Here is an 18,034-nt window from a genome sequence, read left to right on the forward strand (position 1 = left end):
CTGTACCCTATGTAACTAAGATTTTGCCTGTAACAAGCGCCGCGATGCCTTCGGGCTGACGCGCGCTCTACAAATTTGAATAAATAATAATAACTGTTCCCCGCTTTCTGTGGCTCTGTCTGAGTTGTTACTGAAGGCGGCTATCATGCCTGTTCCCTTTCTGCAGCGGGGTCTGGGATTTTGCTAAAGGGTTTTTCTGGTCCCCAAACCTTCGGGGAAGTCTCGCCTCATTTTGGACTTAAAGGCTCTCAGCTGTATCAAGCTGGAGACTTTGCAGAACATTCTCCTGATGTTGCACAGGAGGGTCAGGCTGGCATCCCTGGATCTCCAGGATGCGTATTACCATGTGTCTCTCCGCCGCTGCTAGATGAAGTTCTTCCATTTTGCAGTGGGTTTTCAGCATTTTCAGTTCTGTGTGCTCCCGTTTGGGTTGCACTCCGTCCCCAGGGTTTTCAACAAGCTGGTGGCTCCCCTGGTGGCACATCTCCAACTCGGGGGCATTTAGATTAGTCTCTACCTGGGCGACAGGTTGGACAAGGCGGCCCTCCGGCAGATGGTCCTGGCTCATCTCCAACTGGTTTGCAAAGCATGGTACTGGGGGTTTCTGGTGAACTGGCAGAACTATCATATGGAGCCTTCTTAGGATCTGGTTTTCATCGGGCTCACATTTGCACCAGGATGGGAAGTGTTATTTGTATTTATTGAATTCTATATAGTGCTTATAGCCAAAGAGTGCTTTACATAGAACAACCAGTAATACATTACAGGCAAATTAATGCTTATACATGAATCATGTAGCAGAGAACAATATACGGAACAATTTACTATGAACAGTCAGAAAATAAACATATGCAGGGCAGGACAGTTGCTAAAAAGAGTAACTGTCAGGCAGGTGACTGGAGTAGGTGGGATTTTAGAGAAGTGCGGAAGGAGGAGTACGAGGTAATGGAGCGGAGAGGGAGAGGGAGAAGGTTCCAGTGGAGTGGAGAAAGAAGTTGGAAGGAACGGAAACGGGATTGTGCACATGGTGCAGGTGGGACAGTAAGTAGGACGTGATCAGCGGAGCGGAGACAACGAGAGGGAGAGTAGAAGGAGAGGAGGGAGGGGTGGTAGGGTGGAGCAAGTCCGTAGAGAGATTTGAAGACAAGACAGAGGAAGTTGTACTTGAGTTGAGAGTGAAAGGAGAGCCAGCCCAAAGAGGAGAGGGGAGAAGAGATGGAATCATGGTGGGAGAGAAGACGGAGAGAATGGATGACTGAATGGCAGATGGGTTTGAGGGGGGCTAGAGGTGAGGAAGGGAGGCCGAAGAGGAGAACAGAGCAGTAGAAAAGTTTAGAGAAGATTAAAGAAGATATTAGGAGTTTAGTGGCATGGAAGGTAATGAAGGGTCGAATTTTCCAAATGTTATATAGATGGAAGCGACAGGTCCGGGATGTAAGAGAGATGTGGTGAGTAAAGGAGAGGTTAGTGTCAAAGTGGAGACCAAGATTGGGGGCAGAGGGGGAAATAGGGAGCTGGGAGGGAGAAAAGAGAATGGAGGGAGGAGGAGCAGAAGGAGGGAGGGTATTAGCAGGAAAGAAAAAAGCTTCAGTTTTCGCAGTGTTAATGGTAAGGAAGTGGGAGGACATCCAGAATTTGATGGAAGTGAGGCAGGATGAGAGTTCATGATGGATGTCGGGGGTAAAGGATGAGAAGGAGAGGAAAAGCTGGGTGTTGTCGGCATAGAAATGGTGAGATACACCAAAGGAAGAGATGATTGGAGCAAGAAGGGAGGTATACAGAGAGAAGAGAAAAGGGCCGATAACAGAGCCTTGGGGGACACCGTAGTCAAAAGAGGAGGAGGGGGAGATGCGGCCGCCCCAAGAGACCGCAACAGTGCTGTTGGATAGATATGAGGTGAACCAGTCAAGGACGGAGCCCCTGAAGCCAAAGGAGGAGAGAGAGTCAAGAGGTAAAGAGTGATCAACTGTGTCAAAGGCGGCTGAAAGATCAAGGCGAATAAGGACAGAAGAGTGTTTGGAGTAGCGGGCAGTGAGGAGGGAGTTAAGGACGGAGGTGAGAGCAGTTTCACTGGAGTCGTGGGGGGCGGAACCCTGATTGAGTAGGAGGGAGGAGAGAGAGGTTGGAGACGTAAGCTAAAAGTTGCAAGTAAACAAGGCGTTCAAGGGGTTTGGAAAGGAAGGGTAGAAGAGAAATGGGGTGATAATTAGAAGCCAAGAGAGGGTTTGCTGAGGGCTTTTTCAGAATTGGAATGATGATTGCGTGCTTGAAGGCAGAGGGAAAAGTGTTTTCCTCTGGGGACAGAATAAGGTTATTCTCTCTGGGAGCAGAATAAGGTTATTCTGTCCCCGGAGAGGGTCCAGCGCCTGCTGTCTATTCTGGACAGGATTCTCAGGTGGCGATTTGTCACGGCTCGCCTATTGCTCATGCTTCAGGGGCACATGGCCTCTTGTGTCTTCCTGGTCCCTTGGGCTTATCTTCATCTGTGTCCTCTGGTCTCTTATCTACTCGCCCACTGGCTCCCGGCTTCTCAGGCTTACGCGGGCTTGATCCCGGTGTTGCATGCTCTCAGGGCTGCTTTACTGTGGTGGATGCGGGTTCCGAATATCCGGGCAGGGGTGTCCCTGGTCCAGCCCCCTTTGACCACTCTTACTACTGACTTCAGCGGGAGGAGTTGGGGTGCCACGTTGGGTGTCCTCTCCGCCCAGGATTTGTGGGCTCCGGAGGAGGTCCATCGCTCGTCCAATTGGAGAGAGTTGTGTGCCATTTTCCGGGCCCTGTTGTACTTAAGGGTATTTCTGGAAGGCCGGGTGGTGTTGGTCTGGATGGACAATACCAAAGCATTGGCATATGTCAACCGCCAGGGGGTTCTGGCCACTCCTTGAATGCTCTGGCGGCTCAGATAGGTTCCTGGGCGGAGTTGCACTTGTTGTCCCAGGTGGCATCTCATGTCGGGGGGGGGACAATGCTAGGGCGGATCTGCTCTGCTGCCGGATCCCCTTCTCTTCAGAGATGGTTCTTGCGAACAGGCTGTTTGCGGAGATCTGTGTCAAATTTGGGCTCCTGGTTCTGGATCTCTTTGTCTCTCCGGCCTCTGCGAATGTTATTCTCTTCTGCTCCCTGTTCCTGGCCAAAGGGGCTTGTGGGGTGGATGTCCTTGCTACGGAGTGGCCTTGGGGTCTCCTTTATGCGTTCCCTCCTCTCCCCCTTCTTCCCTGGGTGGTTCAGCACGGTTTATAGTCATAATGTCGACAAAAAAATGTCGACAGACAAAAATGTCGAAAAAATAATGTCGAAAATAATAATGTCGACATTCTATACTTTTAATGTAAAAAGTCATAATGTCGAAAAAAAAATGTCGACATTTTTTTTTCGACAATATGACTATAAACCCTTAACACTATCAACACCTCACCCAACACCCTCCTGCAACCCCCCCACACCCCACACCACCACCCTCCCACCCCTCATATGCAACACATTCTAATTATTTATATATTTATTTATTTATTTTTTCAATAAATAAATAACCAACAAAAAGTATCATTTACTATGGGGGGGTCCCCCCCCAACCCCCCCTCACCCAACACCCCCCTGCCACCCCACCACACCCCCTAACCACCCTCTCACCCCTCATACTCAACACAATCTAATTATTTATTTATTTATTTATTTTTTCAATAAATAAATAACCAAAAAGAGTCTAATTTACTATGGGGGGGTCCCCCCCCAACCCCCCCTCACCCAACACCCCCCTGACACCCCCCCACACCCCCCCCAACCACCCTCATTCCCAACACATAGTAATTATATATTTATTTATTTATTATTCAATAAATAAATAAACAAATAAATAAAAAGAATATCATTTACTATGGGGATGTCCCCCCAACCCCTCTCACCCAATACCCCCTGCCACCCCCCACCCCTCATACTCAACACATACAACACAACAATAAATATATATTTATTTATTTATACAACATTTCGAAAAAATGTCGACATTAATGTAAAATGTCGACATTTTTGTATGTCGACATTATTGATTTTCGACATTAATTTGTCGACATTTTGACTGTCGACATTATTGATGTCGACATTATGACTGCACACCGTTCAGCACATCAGGGAAAGCAGGTAGGCTGTGCTGTTGGTTGTCCATTCTGGCCCCATCGGAGCTGGTTCTCCTCCCTGTGGGAGCTTCGGTCCCGGGAACCTTGGTTGATTCTGAGGTGACCTTGTCCCCTGCATGCGGTTCTGGGGTCAGGCAGATTCAATGGGTGGTTTGGCTATGGCATGGTCTCGGTTAATCTCCCAGGGTTTTTCGGGTCCTGTGATCGAATCTATAACTAATGCTCGTAGACCCTCTACTCTGAAGGCGTATGACAGGCTCTGGGCCCACATTTTGTGATTGGTGTGGGTGGTCTGCTCCCCCCCCCCGTGTTCCGTTCTGTCTGCTGTTCTCCAGTTCCTCTAGGAGGGTTTTGACAAGGGCATGGCTATCTCCATGCTTCTCTTCCAATGGGCCTCCAATACAATCCTCTTGGGGGACTCTGATGGCCCCCTGGATGGGGAAGTCTTGGTGGGGAAGTTTCTTTGGGGTCTCTCTTCTTCCTGTCCTTGTACCTGTAAGGGCCTTCCCCTTGGGATCTCCCTCTTGTCTTGAGGTTCCTTCGGTGGCCTCCCTTTGAGCCCCTGTCAGAAATTGATATCAAGCACCTTACACTTAAGACTGCTTTCCTGATTGCTATCACGTCTGCCTGTAGGCTGGGGGAGGTTGGGGATCTGTTATGTCATCCCCCTTTCTTGAAGGTTCTACCGGTCTCTGTAGTTTTGCGGTGTGATCTGAAGTTTCTGCCTAAGGTTGTGTCTCGGTTTTACACTTCTCAGGATCTGTTTCTCCCTGCGTTTTTGCAGGATCCGCAGACGCCGGACAAGGTGGCTTGGCATGCCATTGATGTGCGCGGGCAGTTCTGGAGTATTTGGCTCAGACTGCCCCTTTCCGACAGTCTGATAGTCCCTTGGTTACTTTTGGCCCTACTGGTGCGGGACGGAAGGCCTCTGTGGTTTCCATTAGCCGGTGGAGCCATACTGTTGTCTCCATGGCTTATTTGGCTTCTGGCCTGCCTGTGCCTGACCACATTCGGGGTTGCTCTACTAGGGGTTTGGCTGCTTCCTGGGCAGATGCTCGGGGGGGGGGGGTCCTCTACAGATTTGTAGGGCTGCCACCTGGGAGAGGATCAGAACACCTTTGTCAACCACTATCGGTTGAATATCTCCCACTCTGGGGATGGTTCCTACGGGGTGGTGTTTTGTTTGTTTGGATGTGATTTAGGAGTCATAGTCCCCAAGATTAAGGAGGTTTATACTTCTATTAAGAATGGAATATCTCCCCATCAAAATGACCACTGGTATTACGGAACAGATACCCAGAGAACAACGTTATTGTCGCCTGTGTAAGAACCAGGAAGCTCTGGAGACAGCTAAACATGTACTAACCGAATGCCAGGGTATGATGGTTAACATAAAACTACACTTAAGTATGTTTGTACATAATTGGGAGACTATTGGAGACAGGATGTTTTGGAATCATTGTGTAAACACCAACAGTATGCGTTTGCTAACTGCACTCTATTCCATTTGGCTAAGAGTGGAAGATGAGCTGGGGATATCGATTTGAGGGGAGCTAGTCATCGCATTGGAAAGAGTCATGGGATAATGCAGTCCAGTATATGCATTCTTAACGGCTGACATGATAAGAAATAATCAAAACTACGCCCATGTATAACTTTGGTGCTATTCTACGAAGAATTTTCTATTTTAATTTTAATCTCAATTTTAATTTTATGCTTATGGCGCCTTGAATTTTGTATTGAAAGTAATTAAGATGTACATGTGTAAAGTTTGAAGTTTTAAACTATATCACATTAAAGATATTATTATTAGGAGTCATTAAACGTGTGCTTTTTTGTTGTTGCACTTTGTCTCTGTGTCTCATTGGGACCTCCTCTCGTTGCTGCTATGGTATGCCTCATGAAGTAATTACTGGGACGAGGAAGAGTCGACGTAAAGCTCTGATTACTTACTGGCAATCTTCATTACTCATAGTCCTAATCTTCCTCGTCACAGTACTGATGACCGCCCTCTCCCTGTGAGGAGTGGGGGGATCCCATGCTCCAGCTTGGATATATTGAACTTGATGCCGTGGGTTAAGGGGAGGAGTTATGCAGCACAAAATAAATAGAAGAAGGTCCTTTGTCGAAGGCGGGGCCTCATGGAGTACTGTGACGAGGAAGAGTGGGAACATGAGTAGTGAAGATTACAGGTAAGAAATTAGATCATTAACCTCTTGGGAGCAACCATATTGACCCAATGACAGTTCCCGTCAATCCACGCATGAATCATTTTCTGACAGTGCCTTCGTCATTGGCACTATTAGTATGTCAGTGTTGTAGTTGGAGTGGAGGAGTGTCAGTATGCGGCATGTTGGTGGATATTTGGAGTTGGGACTGTAGTTAACCTAATATACACGTGCACATGAATGAATGCGCCCACGCTAGTGTTCCCCAAGACATATTATTAAATTGGAACTACTTTACGTGCGCGGAGGTACCAAATGTGTGTGCTTGGAACCTGGTGGGGCGGGGGGCTGGAGCGAGAAGGAGGCCAAGTCAGTTGGAGAGAGAAAGAAGGAGGGAGTGGATCGAGAGTTTGGGGAGAAGGGGCGGAGCAATTAGAGGAAGTTTACCTGGGAAGGTTTGAGTACCTGAGTAGAATTGGACTACTACCTGGGGGGGATCTAGGGTGCAACATGGCCGGCGGCTGCGGAGGGGAATTCGTACCGCCCCCCGAATGCCCTGTCTTTGAGCCGACCTGGGAGGAGTTCGCTGACCCTTACGCTTTTATCAATAAGATTCGGCCGATCGCCGAGAGGACTGGAATCTGCAAAGTGCGGCCCCCCGCGGTAAGTTGAGGGACGGGTCCTGGGAAGGAGAGCCATCAATTTCTGCCCCGTGCAGTGTCAAATGCGGGGGGTGGCAATAAAGGACGGCTGCGCACCGAAGGAAGTGTAGTGGAGCGGTCCACATACAAGTGGTTTCCGCATAGTGTCCCTATTGCCCCCTCCAGCATGTTGGGTGCTCAGGGGACCCAATGATGAGGGGGGGGGGCAGTAGATGGATCGTATATGTGCAAGAGTCGGTGAAAGTGTAAAAAAATAAATAAATAAAACATTGAGGGGAGGTGTGGTTCCTGGAAACGTGGACTCCCCTTTGAGGATGGGGAAGGAGGAAACATCGCCGTGCTGCGGGCTTAGGCCGCTAGCCCCATATATATCAAGAGAACACTCGCCCCCCTCCCCAAGCCCCTCGCCCCCCACCCCCGTGTCATTTTTCAGCACTCCTCCGGTGTGAGGTCGGCTGAAGATGGCGCCGGCCATGGGCCTCTTTGTGTGCTGGGACCCACATTAAAAACTCTGCAGAGCCAACGGCTGTAACGGCCAACTAACCGGTGTGGGGTTTAACAAAGGGATGATGGGGAACATATTCGCGAGACCGGTGAGGTGGGCGGTTGCTCTAGTGTAAACAAAGTAATTCTCACATTAGTGAGGATAATGTGTCAATACGTGTACAATTTTTTTTTCTTTCTGTTTTTTTGTTAGGGGTCAAAGGCCTACGTGCTAGCAGTAGTAGGGGGTCGTGTATTCATCTGCACGTCACTTATGTACATTACACCCTTTACTTATCTGCGAACTGCAACACCTCGGTCCTTGCAACGTCACTGGCTTCATCGTTGTCTGTCTCCCTTTGTGACATTGGAGTAACTTTGCTGAAAATGTTGGGGACGAGGGGGAGCTTGACATCTAAAGGAAAGGGGCCCCTGCCAAACGAGGGGGGAAATGGTGTGCCACTAAAGTTGGGGGGGGGGGACCCTTGCCCCCCAACTAAAATTACACCCATGCCTTGTGCGTGGACGCCATTGCTTTTGCCCCACAGCGGTTACCTCTTCTGCACACCCTTGTGCTCTGTCACTGGCCGACCCTTCCATTTGCACCCCAGCTTTGTCACTGGCTGGCCCCCTTTCCACCTTGCTTTCCCTGGCTTGGTCACTGGCTAGTCCTTGTACCCCCTTTCTTGCCTACTTGGGCCCTGTCTCTATGGCTCCCTTTCGTCCTTGTGGCCTGGATGTTGCGGACTGTCCCCTTCTCTCTCTCTCTGGGGCTGTCGGTGGCTAAATCCAGAATCCTTTCTATAGCGACTTGGCTCAAGACCCCCTTCCTCTTGGTCCCTGGCTGTGTCACTTGCTGTTCACCCCTTTCCTTTCCCTCTTGCTCCCTGGCTGTACCTGCCCACCCTTACCATTTTGTTCACTGGGTGTGTCATAGGCTGCCCCCCTCCCCTATTACCTCCTGTGCCTCGTTGACTGAACCCTGTGCCCCTTTCCTCTTGTGCCCTGACTGAACTTGCCCCTGTCCCCCATCTTCTTGCTTGCTGTCTGAATTTCAAGCCTTTCCTCTTGCTCCCTGGCTGCTTCGATGACTGTCTTCCTCTTGTGCCCCGGCTATTTTGCTGGAACTGTTGCTGGTTAATTTTCCCCGACTGATTACCACTCCACCCTTTCCTTTTGCCCCTGCCTTATTTGCTGGCTGACCACCACCACCGTGCCCTGTTGCTGGCTACCCGCTTGCTCGCAAGGGCTGTGTTGCTGGTTGGGACCCCCGCCCCTTTTTTTCCTCTTGCTCCCTGGGGTTGTGACTGGTTGAACCCTACCCTCTACTTTTTATTTTTTAAAATTTTATTTTTTATTTTCTTCCTCTTGCTCCCTGGGGCTGTGACTGGAGGAACCATGCTACCCCCACTCTTTTCCTCTTGCTCGCTGGGGCTGTGACTCTGCATGCACCCCCCCCACGCTTTTCCTCTTGCACCCTGCCCCCCCCACCACTCTTTTCCTCTTGCTCCCTGGGGCTGTGACGCTTGTATGAACCTTGCTCTGCTCCCTTTCTATAGCGCCCTGGTTGAAGCTCCCTTCCTCCTGTCACTGGCTTTCCCCCCCACCCCCCTCCTCTTAACCCTGGTTGTGTTGCTGGCTGAACACCCCTAGCACCCCCCGCCCCTTTTAATTTGCTTCTTAGCTGTGTTGGTGGCGGAGCCTGCCCTTTCCTTTGCCCATCGGCTGTGATGCTGGTTACCCCCCACACCCCCTCATCTCTCTTGCACCATCGCTCTCTGCCTTCATGTGGCTATGGCTGACCACCCCGCGCACTGGCCCTGCTGCAAGCTGTCAAGGGGTGCTTTGGCTTGCTCTCTGGCTCAGTCGCAAAGTCCCTCCTCGCCCCTATACCCTTTCTTTGTCTAGCTGTCCAGGAGCACACTGGCTCAGTCGCTGCCTTCCCCCATGCATGCTCTGTTGCTGGTTGACACTTCCCTGCTTTGATGGCTTTTCAGGGGTGTGCTGGCTGTTGTACCCCCACCGTCTAGTCTGTGGTGCTCCCCCAAACCCCACGTCTTCGCTATGTTGCTGGGTGACCCACCCTTGACCCTTGCTGTGTCATTGCCTGTTACTTTACAGCCCCCTTCCCCCTGAAGTGCCTTGGCTGACCTCCAGTCCCCTGGATCCATTGCTGGTTGACCTGCTGCGGTGGCTGACTGTTGCTAGCGGTCTTCTGTACCCCACATCTTGTACCCATAGCTTGCTGCTCCTGTAGCTGTCATCACCCCCCTACCTCATGCGACCTGGCACATACCCCCTCCAACCCCCAGCAAGGTGGAGGATAGGCAGTGACAGTGCGTGGGCAGGAAAGAGGACTCAGACCCCATTTTGCAAGTGGATAAGAGGAGGGCAGCAATGTGGCCAGTGTGCACAAACTGGGGCTGACAGCCCGTTAGGGGGGTAGTAGGGAGTGCTTGCAGGGGACAATAGGAGGGGAAGTGATGATGGGGGAGGTCAGGGGGCTGATTCACTCCACCCCCTCCCATTAAGGTATGGGTCAGAGGCAAACCGTGACAGTAGGTTAGGCCTTGCAAATTATTTTAAATCCAGCTGGGCCTATTGCACAAATAGCTTTTTATTGACCGACTAGTCCTAAAGAGAAATGCACTCGACCCATGATGACGACGCATTTTCAGTGCTTTTCTTTAAAACTGTATATGTTGCCATAAATCCACTAAGTGTTCGCACCACTGCCACCCAGAGGCCAGCTTTGCACATCGAAACGGTTTTTGTTATTTACTGCAAACAGTGTTTATTAGCAATACATGTCAAAGAAAAGTTTCAAACATTGATTGTACTCCTCAGCGAGGTAGAGTTCCATCCAAACTGAACTAAACCTTTCATAAAAACGACTAGGCTGTGAATAGTTGAGTAGATTTTGCAAGCCCAGAACGTGCACGATGGGGCAGGTCAGGTGATTGAGCTGCTGCGTGTGGCAGAGGGCAGTCGGAATGGGCTAAGTGCACAGACTGACTGCTTGGTGGGGTGATGGGTCAGCTGAAATTTAGGTGCACATACTCCATTCAGTGAGTCAAAAATGGTGCTGGCCTCTGGCCCGTGTGCTAGGACCCACAGTATGAAATCCATCCCCACTCTGTGCTTCCATTGATAACTTTTTGCCTTTTCCCCCACACCTGGTTTGCTGGCTGTATTTGTCCTCGACCCCACCCAATTTATTCTTCTACTTTGCTAGATAATCCTTCCCTCGCCCGTGACCTCAGACTTCATTGCTTGCCTGCCATCTGTGCTTGGATCTCCATTGCTGTCTGGCATTCCCTTTCCACAATGACTACTCGCCCCTTACGATTTCAGACATAATGTTCCACACTGTATAGCCTACCTTCTCCTACGTGGCCCCTTTTGCTCAAGTTTGACAGATGGCTACGTTTCTGGAGATCGGTTGGGCCCTTCCTTAGAAGCAGACTCTGGTACGTGCTCTGTGAAATAGACATTGAAGGTCTAATGCTTGTGTAGGTAGCGGTTATTACTCTAGCCACCATCATTCCTCGTCCTATTTTTAGGTTGTCACGTCTTCTGTGGTGATGTGGCCCGACCTGTGATCTTGCTGGTCAGAGCATGGTGCTTCTGAGCACAGTTGCCGTACACTGGTGGTTCTAGTAAACCCAATGCATGTTAATAAACATTGAACAAATGTGTACTTTTTCTTACCCGCACGTTATGGATTGCTTTTAATATTCGATGGATAGTCGAGCCCTGTCCTATTTTAAAACTGCATCCTTGTAATGATTACATTAATTCCACCTGTACCGAAAAGCAATGGTAGGAATGTTAATATTCAGCTGTATTATGAAGAGTTGCGAGTTTCATCTAGCCTCTTTGGATTAATTACCTTTTTATAATTGAATTGGGGCGCAACGGGTTTGAGTGCCTAGTGCCTCCATGTTGAACACTTCAAACAAAGGCTAGGTAATGGGTTGTTGCGAATGGAAGCTCGCCCAGCCCCCCTCGGTTGTATTGAGGGACGTGATTGATCTGAAAGCTTGGTAGGTGGTTTCTGCTGCGCTATACTCTGTGCATTTTGCTCCTTGTGATAACCAGGGTGATTGGACAGAATGACCACTTGGCTCTCTATTGGTCTTGTGGGATGGTGTGGCTGGGTTAAATTCACTGGGCCTTAGGCTCTCCTGGGCGTTTGAAGAAACGCACACCCCGCCCAACCATCTCTCAAAGATCGTTTGTTGGCTCCGTCAAAACATCGAGTATACCTTGCAAAGTGACTTCTGGTACTGAATGTCGAGTTGGCCTTTCATGGTGATGATGCTCTTGTTGCTGTGGGAGTTGAGCCCTCCTTATACGTGCTGGGGGCGAGTATCACTGGTCGCTTTGTGCCCTTTTTTCAGAATGAGCGTTTTGTTAAGCTCTGCTTCGATCATCCTGCGTCTTCAGTCCGATACATAGACTTTGATAGACGTGCAGTGACGCCGATTGGCCACCATTTTGTACGCAGTGTAACTTGTATGTCGAAGATGTAATGTTAGGTAGGTTATATGCAGCCTTTAACACCCTTTCGTTATTTTAGATTTTGCGTTTTTGATTATCGAGTCCAAAGTTTTAAAAATCTTGAAGGTCATTTTGGCATGGCCTGTTGGTGTGCCTGGCAGCAAATGTGTTTGTTCATTTTTGAGTGGCGGGGTATCGGTCTAGTTGGATGTGGCCTCAATGCTCGCATTTGTAATGCCATCTTTTACTCCCGACACGTGACAGTTGGCAATAAACGTTCTTCCAAAGCCCGGGTATACAGTTTATAAAAAGGGGGGGCTTGCGATGTCTATAATGTCAACACCCACAGGTGGTTGACGCATATAAGGCTCCTATCTTGGTAACCAGCTTCAGGTACAAGGTCAACAATAAGAGGTCCAACTCCACCTGCTGCTTTCGCATAGTTCGCATCTAGGGCTTGGTTTAATTGTTTCCCTGCAGATTACTTGGTCTATGCCGGGCGCTTTCCTTAAATTTGGTGCATTTTTTATCTTGTGTACTGCACATGATAGTCTGGTTTGTAGGTGCGAGTGAGAGTAATCCGATTAGCTGGACGGTTTGGCTTTGCTTTTGTGTTGTAACAAGCACGGTTTACTGAGTGTATTTTGGCCTCCACAGCCGCCATCTGTTAAATGATGGAGACGAAGACTCAACATTGTGGTTTTTTTCTCCACACTGCCCTGTGATAGGAACATGGGACAAGCCTTTCTATTTTGAGAATTTAAATGCATCTGATATTGCTGTGATGGAGTTATGTTATGGCTGTGTGGTTTTTGTTTTGCGCAAGTATATAACGAGTCCGAGCTGTTCGAGACCAAGATGGCGTCTTGTGAACATTGTGAGGTTGTAGCCTTTTATGTAGTTTTCCCCATGCCATAATTTGACTCACTACTACTCTAAGAAGAGCACTGTAGAAGCCTACTTTGAGGGTTGGGGAGTGAATGGGGGCGTGGCCGCCCCCCGCCGACCTGCAGTTGCATATCCTTCTGGGTAGATAAGTATTGTTTCCTGACTGCTTGTAGTCGGCACAGGAGGATGGCTATTCTGCTGCATGACAGCCTGTAGTCGCCCTGCAGTGTAGGAGAGCTCCTCTGCTGCATTGCATGTATCCTGTGTTATGGGATTGGGTGTCTTGCATGCAACCCCACCTTGGAAGAGCTCTTCTCTGCTGGAGAGGAGTGTTTGTCTGCTGCACAACCGTTTGCAGGGTCCTACAGACGTGCAGTCTTTCTGCGTGGGGGTGAGGGGGTGGAACCTGAATTGCCTGTGGCCCTCTTGTGCAGGGAGGGCACTCCTGCTGTGCGGCACATTATAATTCCCATGTGGAGGAGCTGCACTCCTCTGCCTCAACATAACGTCTAGTTTCCCGCCCTCCTGCGGAGAGGTGGGCTCCTCTGTTGCATACCTGTAATTTTGCAGAAGAGGATGGATAGTTCACTGTTGCTGCATGGGTGCTTGCGTTCCCCACGTCGCTTAAGAGTCAGGCCTCACTGCTGCATGACCTGTAGTCGCTCCTATGCTAGGGTGGTAGGGACTCAGCTGCATGATGATCTGTGCTCCTACCTATGCAGGACAGAGACCCCTCCGCTGCTCAATGAGCTGGTACATCTGCGGTGGGGGCGGCGGACACTGCTGGGTGACTACCTGTGGCTCCTGCAATGCTGGGGAGGACTTTTCTGCTGCACAATACTCCTGGGTGAGTGCCCTTGGTACAGAGCTACATTCTTCCCAGCTAGGTTTGCGCTTTATGAATCACGTACATGCATGAGACTCGGGCAGGCCCCACACTGTGGGGGAAGAGGGGGCTTCTCTGCTGAAAGACCTCCTGGAGTCTGGGCACTGAGGAGGGTAGCTCTTCTGTACAATAACCTGTGTCCCTCAGGTGGGGTGTGTCCCAAAAGCTATCAAAGCTGCTGTTACCCCTGCACCCTGCTTGTAACCCCCATGGCTGTGTCCCCTCTGTACAGCACCCCATTTCTTATAATTAACTTGCATACGACCTGTTGCAGCCTTACTCCACAGCTGCAGTGTCCAGTGGAGTGAGGGGGCACCCCCTTGGAGCTCAAGAGCACACACCCTTAAGCTTGGGAGCTGCCCACGGGGTACAGGGAAGGGGAAAGGGGAGGAGAGAAAGGCAACCATAATGCAGCCCCCCTTCTCTCCTGATGCAGGGCACGTATGATGAGCCTGGCCGGGAGGGGACACAGGACCCAACAAAAAGTGCAAATAGGCAGCTGGCTCCGGCACCAGAACCCCTAGTGTGTAGAACGCTGTAACAATGAGGGTCCGAGGCAGGAAGCCACGCACATAGGTGCAAAGTGGCTGTTGGCACAGGCCGGCTGTTTGGGTGACCAGTAGCCATATGATGGCATGGCCCCAGGGCACATTTGCCCCATATAAGCAGGACTGATTATAATGCGCCTAGATGCCCCCGGGCTTGGTGCGCTATACCAATCAAATAAATACAAATGGACTGCTGGAGCAGCCCTGCAGAAAGAATACTGCTCCGAGTGCATCTGGATTCTGTGCTCGCCGATCCATCTTCTCGTTCGCCCACATCCCACCCCTGAGAGAGGGTCCATTTGGGCAAGCGCAGGAGAACGGCCATTGTCTGAAAGGCGTGGGCTAGCGGTTCCTCAGGGCCTGTAGTCTCTACTGTGTACTACAGGGAGGGCTGCTCTGCTGCATGACCACCTGCAGTTCACTGCCTCTACAGGAAGAGGCAGTTGGCGCGCACAAGGAAGTTCACGATTAAGTTCTGCTTTGCTGCTGAGGAACGCTGCTTTTCGTGTGCTTTGTGTGTTTTCCTGCTAAGCAGTCAGCTGATGCCACAGACTTTTGCTACAGACTTTTTCCTGATTCTATCGATTGACTTTATTCAGCTGCCAAGTGACTTTGCCTTTTTTGGCTCGGCTGCCCTGCTGCCTGATTGCTCCTGGCTGATTGTTTTGTTTGTAGTGTTTTCCCGTCCACTTTCAACATTGTGAGTGACGGGAGACTGTTGTCCCGCCCAGGAACTGGCGGACTGTACCGGGCATATAATCTCCACGCATGCGCACAGCGCCCGCGCACGAGGAAGCTCACGATTAAGTTCCGCTTTGCCGCGACGCAGCGGCCGGCGGCTCTTCCTCTCGTAGTTCCTGGGGTCTGGATTACTTCAGTAAAGTAAGCGCCAAGTTTTTTTGATCGTTTGTTGCTTACTGGTCTTTGAGGCTGGTACCTTCATGGTTTTCATTCCCTATTCACTAAAAAGCAATATGCCTGACAATTCTGCTAAACTTGGCACAATCTCAACGATTCCAATTTTTTTTTCAAACACAGCTATCACCTTTTACTTTGTCCCCACGAATTCCAGACACTCACATTTCAGCTCATCCTAGCGTGACTATGTCCCATAAAGCTAATCTTGAGCTGAATCAGCATAAGCTGCAACCTGAGACGACTGGTGGTTGCTGAAGTGGTATCCAACTCCATAGCTCAAACGCTACTTTGTACTCCTGGTCCGCCTCTCGTGGGCACTCATATTGAACAAATAATTTCTGATAAAACCATTTTGGCCTCTCTGAAGGCAAGAAACGTAAGAAGAAAGTTTAGTGAAAGATCTCTAGCGAGCATCACTCCAATTTCACCAATAGCCCTGGACAGCTCTAGCATCTCAATTTATGCTAGTCAGTGTGAATCTCCCACCTCCATGCAAACAGAGCACTTGGGTGCGACTTGGCACAAGAGTCTTATTCGACACCCTCGAACTCTGCCATTGCATCTTTTGCGCTTCCTACTCCAAGGGCTGTAAAACTGCCCTCGTGTGATTTGCCCTCCTTATCGCCTAATATGCTTGAACTACCTCTCAATGTGGTTAACACCTCTGTTCTAGGCCTACGAATTGTTTTTGAGTTAATGCAAGAAAAACTCAATTTCCAGGGTACACAGTTGGAGATTATCCGCTGGATTCATTTTCAAAATCATGGTCCAACAGTGGCAGCTCTCCCACCCCTGGAGGTAACATCTGTCAAAGAGGCCTCAATTATTACCTGTGGCAGCTTTACTGTTGAAACTGTCTCCTTTTACGGCTCCAACGGAAATTGTTGACAGGACTCAGCCTGCGATTCTGGGTTCTGTCACCCAATTACCACGATTCATCAATGTCATCCGAGCTACTGAAGACACCATAACCCCTGAGACCACCATAATTTCCGCAGCCAATTCGCCAGTGGAAACTCTGTCTGGCGGAGAAGTGGAGTGCCCAGTACTCGTGCCTCCTGCGGGGCATATCTTAGGTTCTCGTGGTAAAAGGCCAATGAGACAAAAATCCCAAAAACCTTACTCCATCATTAAAAAAAAAAAGAACCAGCCTGCGCGCAGAGGGAACAAGAACACCCTCAATGCCTTTTTTTAAAGTGATCGGAGGCTCGATCCCTAAGGCCTTAACGGAGAAGGTTCTAGTCTCGGCTGCTAGTGGAACCTCCCCTTCTGGGTCCTTTCTTCCCACTAAACCTACTATAACCTTGATTGAATCTCCTACAGAGTCTGTCCTTGAAAATTGTTCTTCGTCTCATGTGCAACCTACATCATATCAACCCTTAGATGCGCTGGTTGAGTCTTTGACACATTTAGATCAGGGGGTTCCTCTGGTCACTAAAAATGACACGATAAAAGTGTCATTTGGTTCCATTCATAAGACGGCATCTTTACTTACAATGGAACAAAACCTTGGGGTGATATTGCAATTGAAACAAGCAGTTGATAAGTATCTTGAAGAAAAATTTGCTGATTGCAATGCCACCGAAGTTTCCCAATTACAAGAGAGCCATAACTCACAAATTAACAATGCTCAAAGATTTACAAGAAATGAGCCCTATACAAGTGAATTGCAAACGCCAACTGAAAAAATATCTCGCGTACAACACTCTGATATGAGATCAGTTGGCAGGAATAATTCTCTTAATGGTGCCATGCCTATAATTCCACAACCTCTGCAGCATGTCTCAAACTCCTAACTTTTGCTTTATCTTAAAGTGTAGAGAAGGGCCTTATCCTTCCTACGATCTCAATAGGAGTGTTTTGAACATCTTCAGAGATGTGGTTGAGCTACAAGATGTTAGCTCTCGAGACATTGATCAAATTGAGTTTGTTTCTGACATCTCCAATTCGATCATTCGTCTGTGGATTCCATCAGGGTTAGTGGCAATCTCAATCTGGCAGGCGAAAATGTCTTTATTTGAAATGGGTTTTCTGTTGGCCCAGGATCCAAAAGAGATCTCGTCTCGGCCCAAGGAATACTTTTCAAAACTCAACATATATGAAAGTTTTCAGCGGGATAACCAAATCAGGTGCAGAGCACAAAGGGCCCCAGTTAACACGGAGCGTTAACCATTAACTAATGAGAATATTTTAAGAATTGCTAGCTGGAATATAAGAGGCCACAGTCATTTGCAAACTTCCATAAAAAACCTTCCGGATGTATACCATCTTTTGTCCTTACAAGAAACATGGGTAACTGCACCCCCTGTGTGGGATGGGTATGAAGTAATTTTGCTCGCAGCATTATTAACTAAAGGCATACCGTGCTAAGGACTCTTGGTAGCGGTAAATTATCGATTGTATCATGGGCAGCTTTTAGTATTCATCTGCAATTGGTCAAAGTTGCTACTGCCTATCATTCCCTGGCAGTTTTGAACGTCCACAGAAATCCTAGTGCATGCTCAGATGTAGACTTCTATAATGGTTTAACTGCATTACTAGACATTGTAAATATTTCTGCAACCACATCGTATACCATTATCATGGGAGACTTGAATATGAGAGACTTAAATATGGATTGCATTAACTCTTGTCGTGAAACAAATGAAAGTAAACATTGGTTGCATTATATGAATGCGAGAAATTTTGTCATGGTCAATAGACCCATGAAGGGCGATATTCCAGCTCATTCGACTTGGTATCGAAATCGCAGTACAAGTACCATTGACTACATTTTTGTTGATCTGAGTTTTAGAATGTCCCAAGAACTAATAATCACTGCTTTCCCCTGCAGTGATCACAAGAT

At 48.9% G+C, this 18,034-nt stretch overlaps 1 protein-coding gene across 3 annotated transcripts in view; it reads left to right on the forward strand.

Annotated features, from left to right (window-relative positions):
* The first annotated feature begins 6,649 nt into the window (after nt 1-6,649).
* Nucleotides 6,650-18,034, forward strand: part of KDM5B (lysine demethylase 5B) — a 1,291,824-nt gene continuing 1,280,439 nt past the window's right edge. For 2 of the 3 annotated variants that reach the window (XM_069633694.1, XM_069633693.1), the window contains exon 1: nt 6,681-6,964. In XM_069633694.1, coding sequence (XP_069489795.1) covers nt 6,812-6,964 — 153 coding nt within the window. In that variant the 5' untranslated portion in view covers nt 6,681-6,811. Of the gene's footprint in view, nt 6,965-18,034 lie in introns of all 3 variants that reach the window. The other variant, XM_069633695.1, reaches the window with a different exon arrangement.

The sequence above is a fragment of the Ambystoma mexicanum genome, chromosome 13, assembly GCF_040938575.1.
Source record: "Ambystoma mexicanum isolate Mex_15411 chromosome 13, UKY_AmexF1_1, whole genome shotgun sequence".
Lineage (NCBI taxonomy): Eukaryota > Metazoa > Chordata > Amphibia > Caudata > Ambystomatidae > Ambystoma > Ambystoma mexicanum.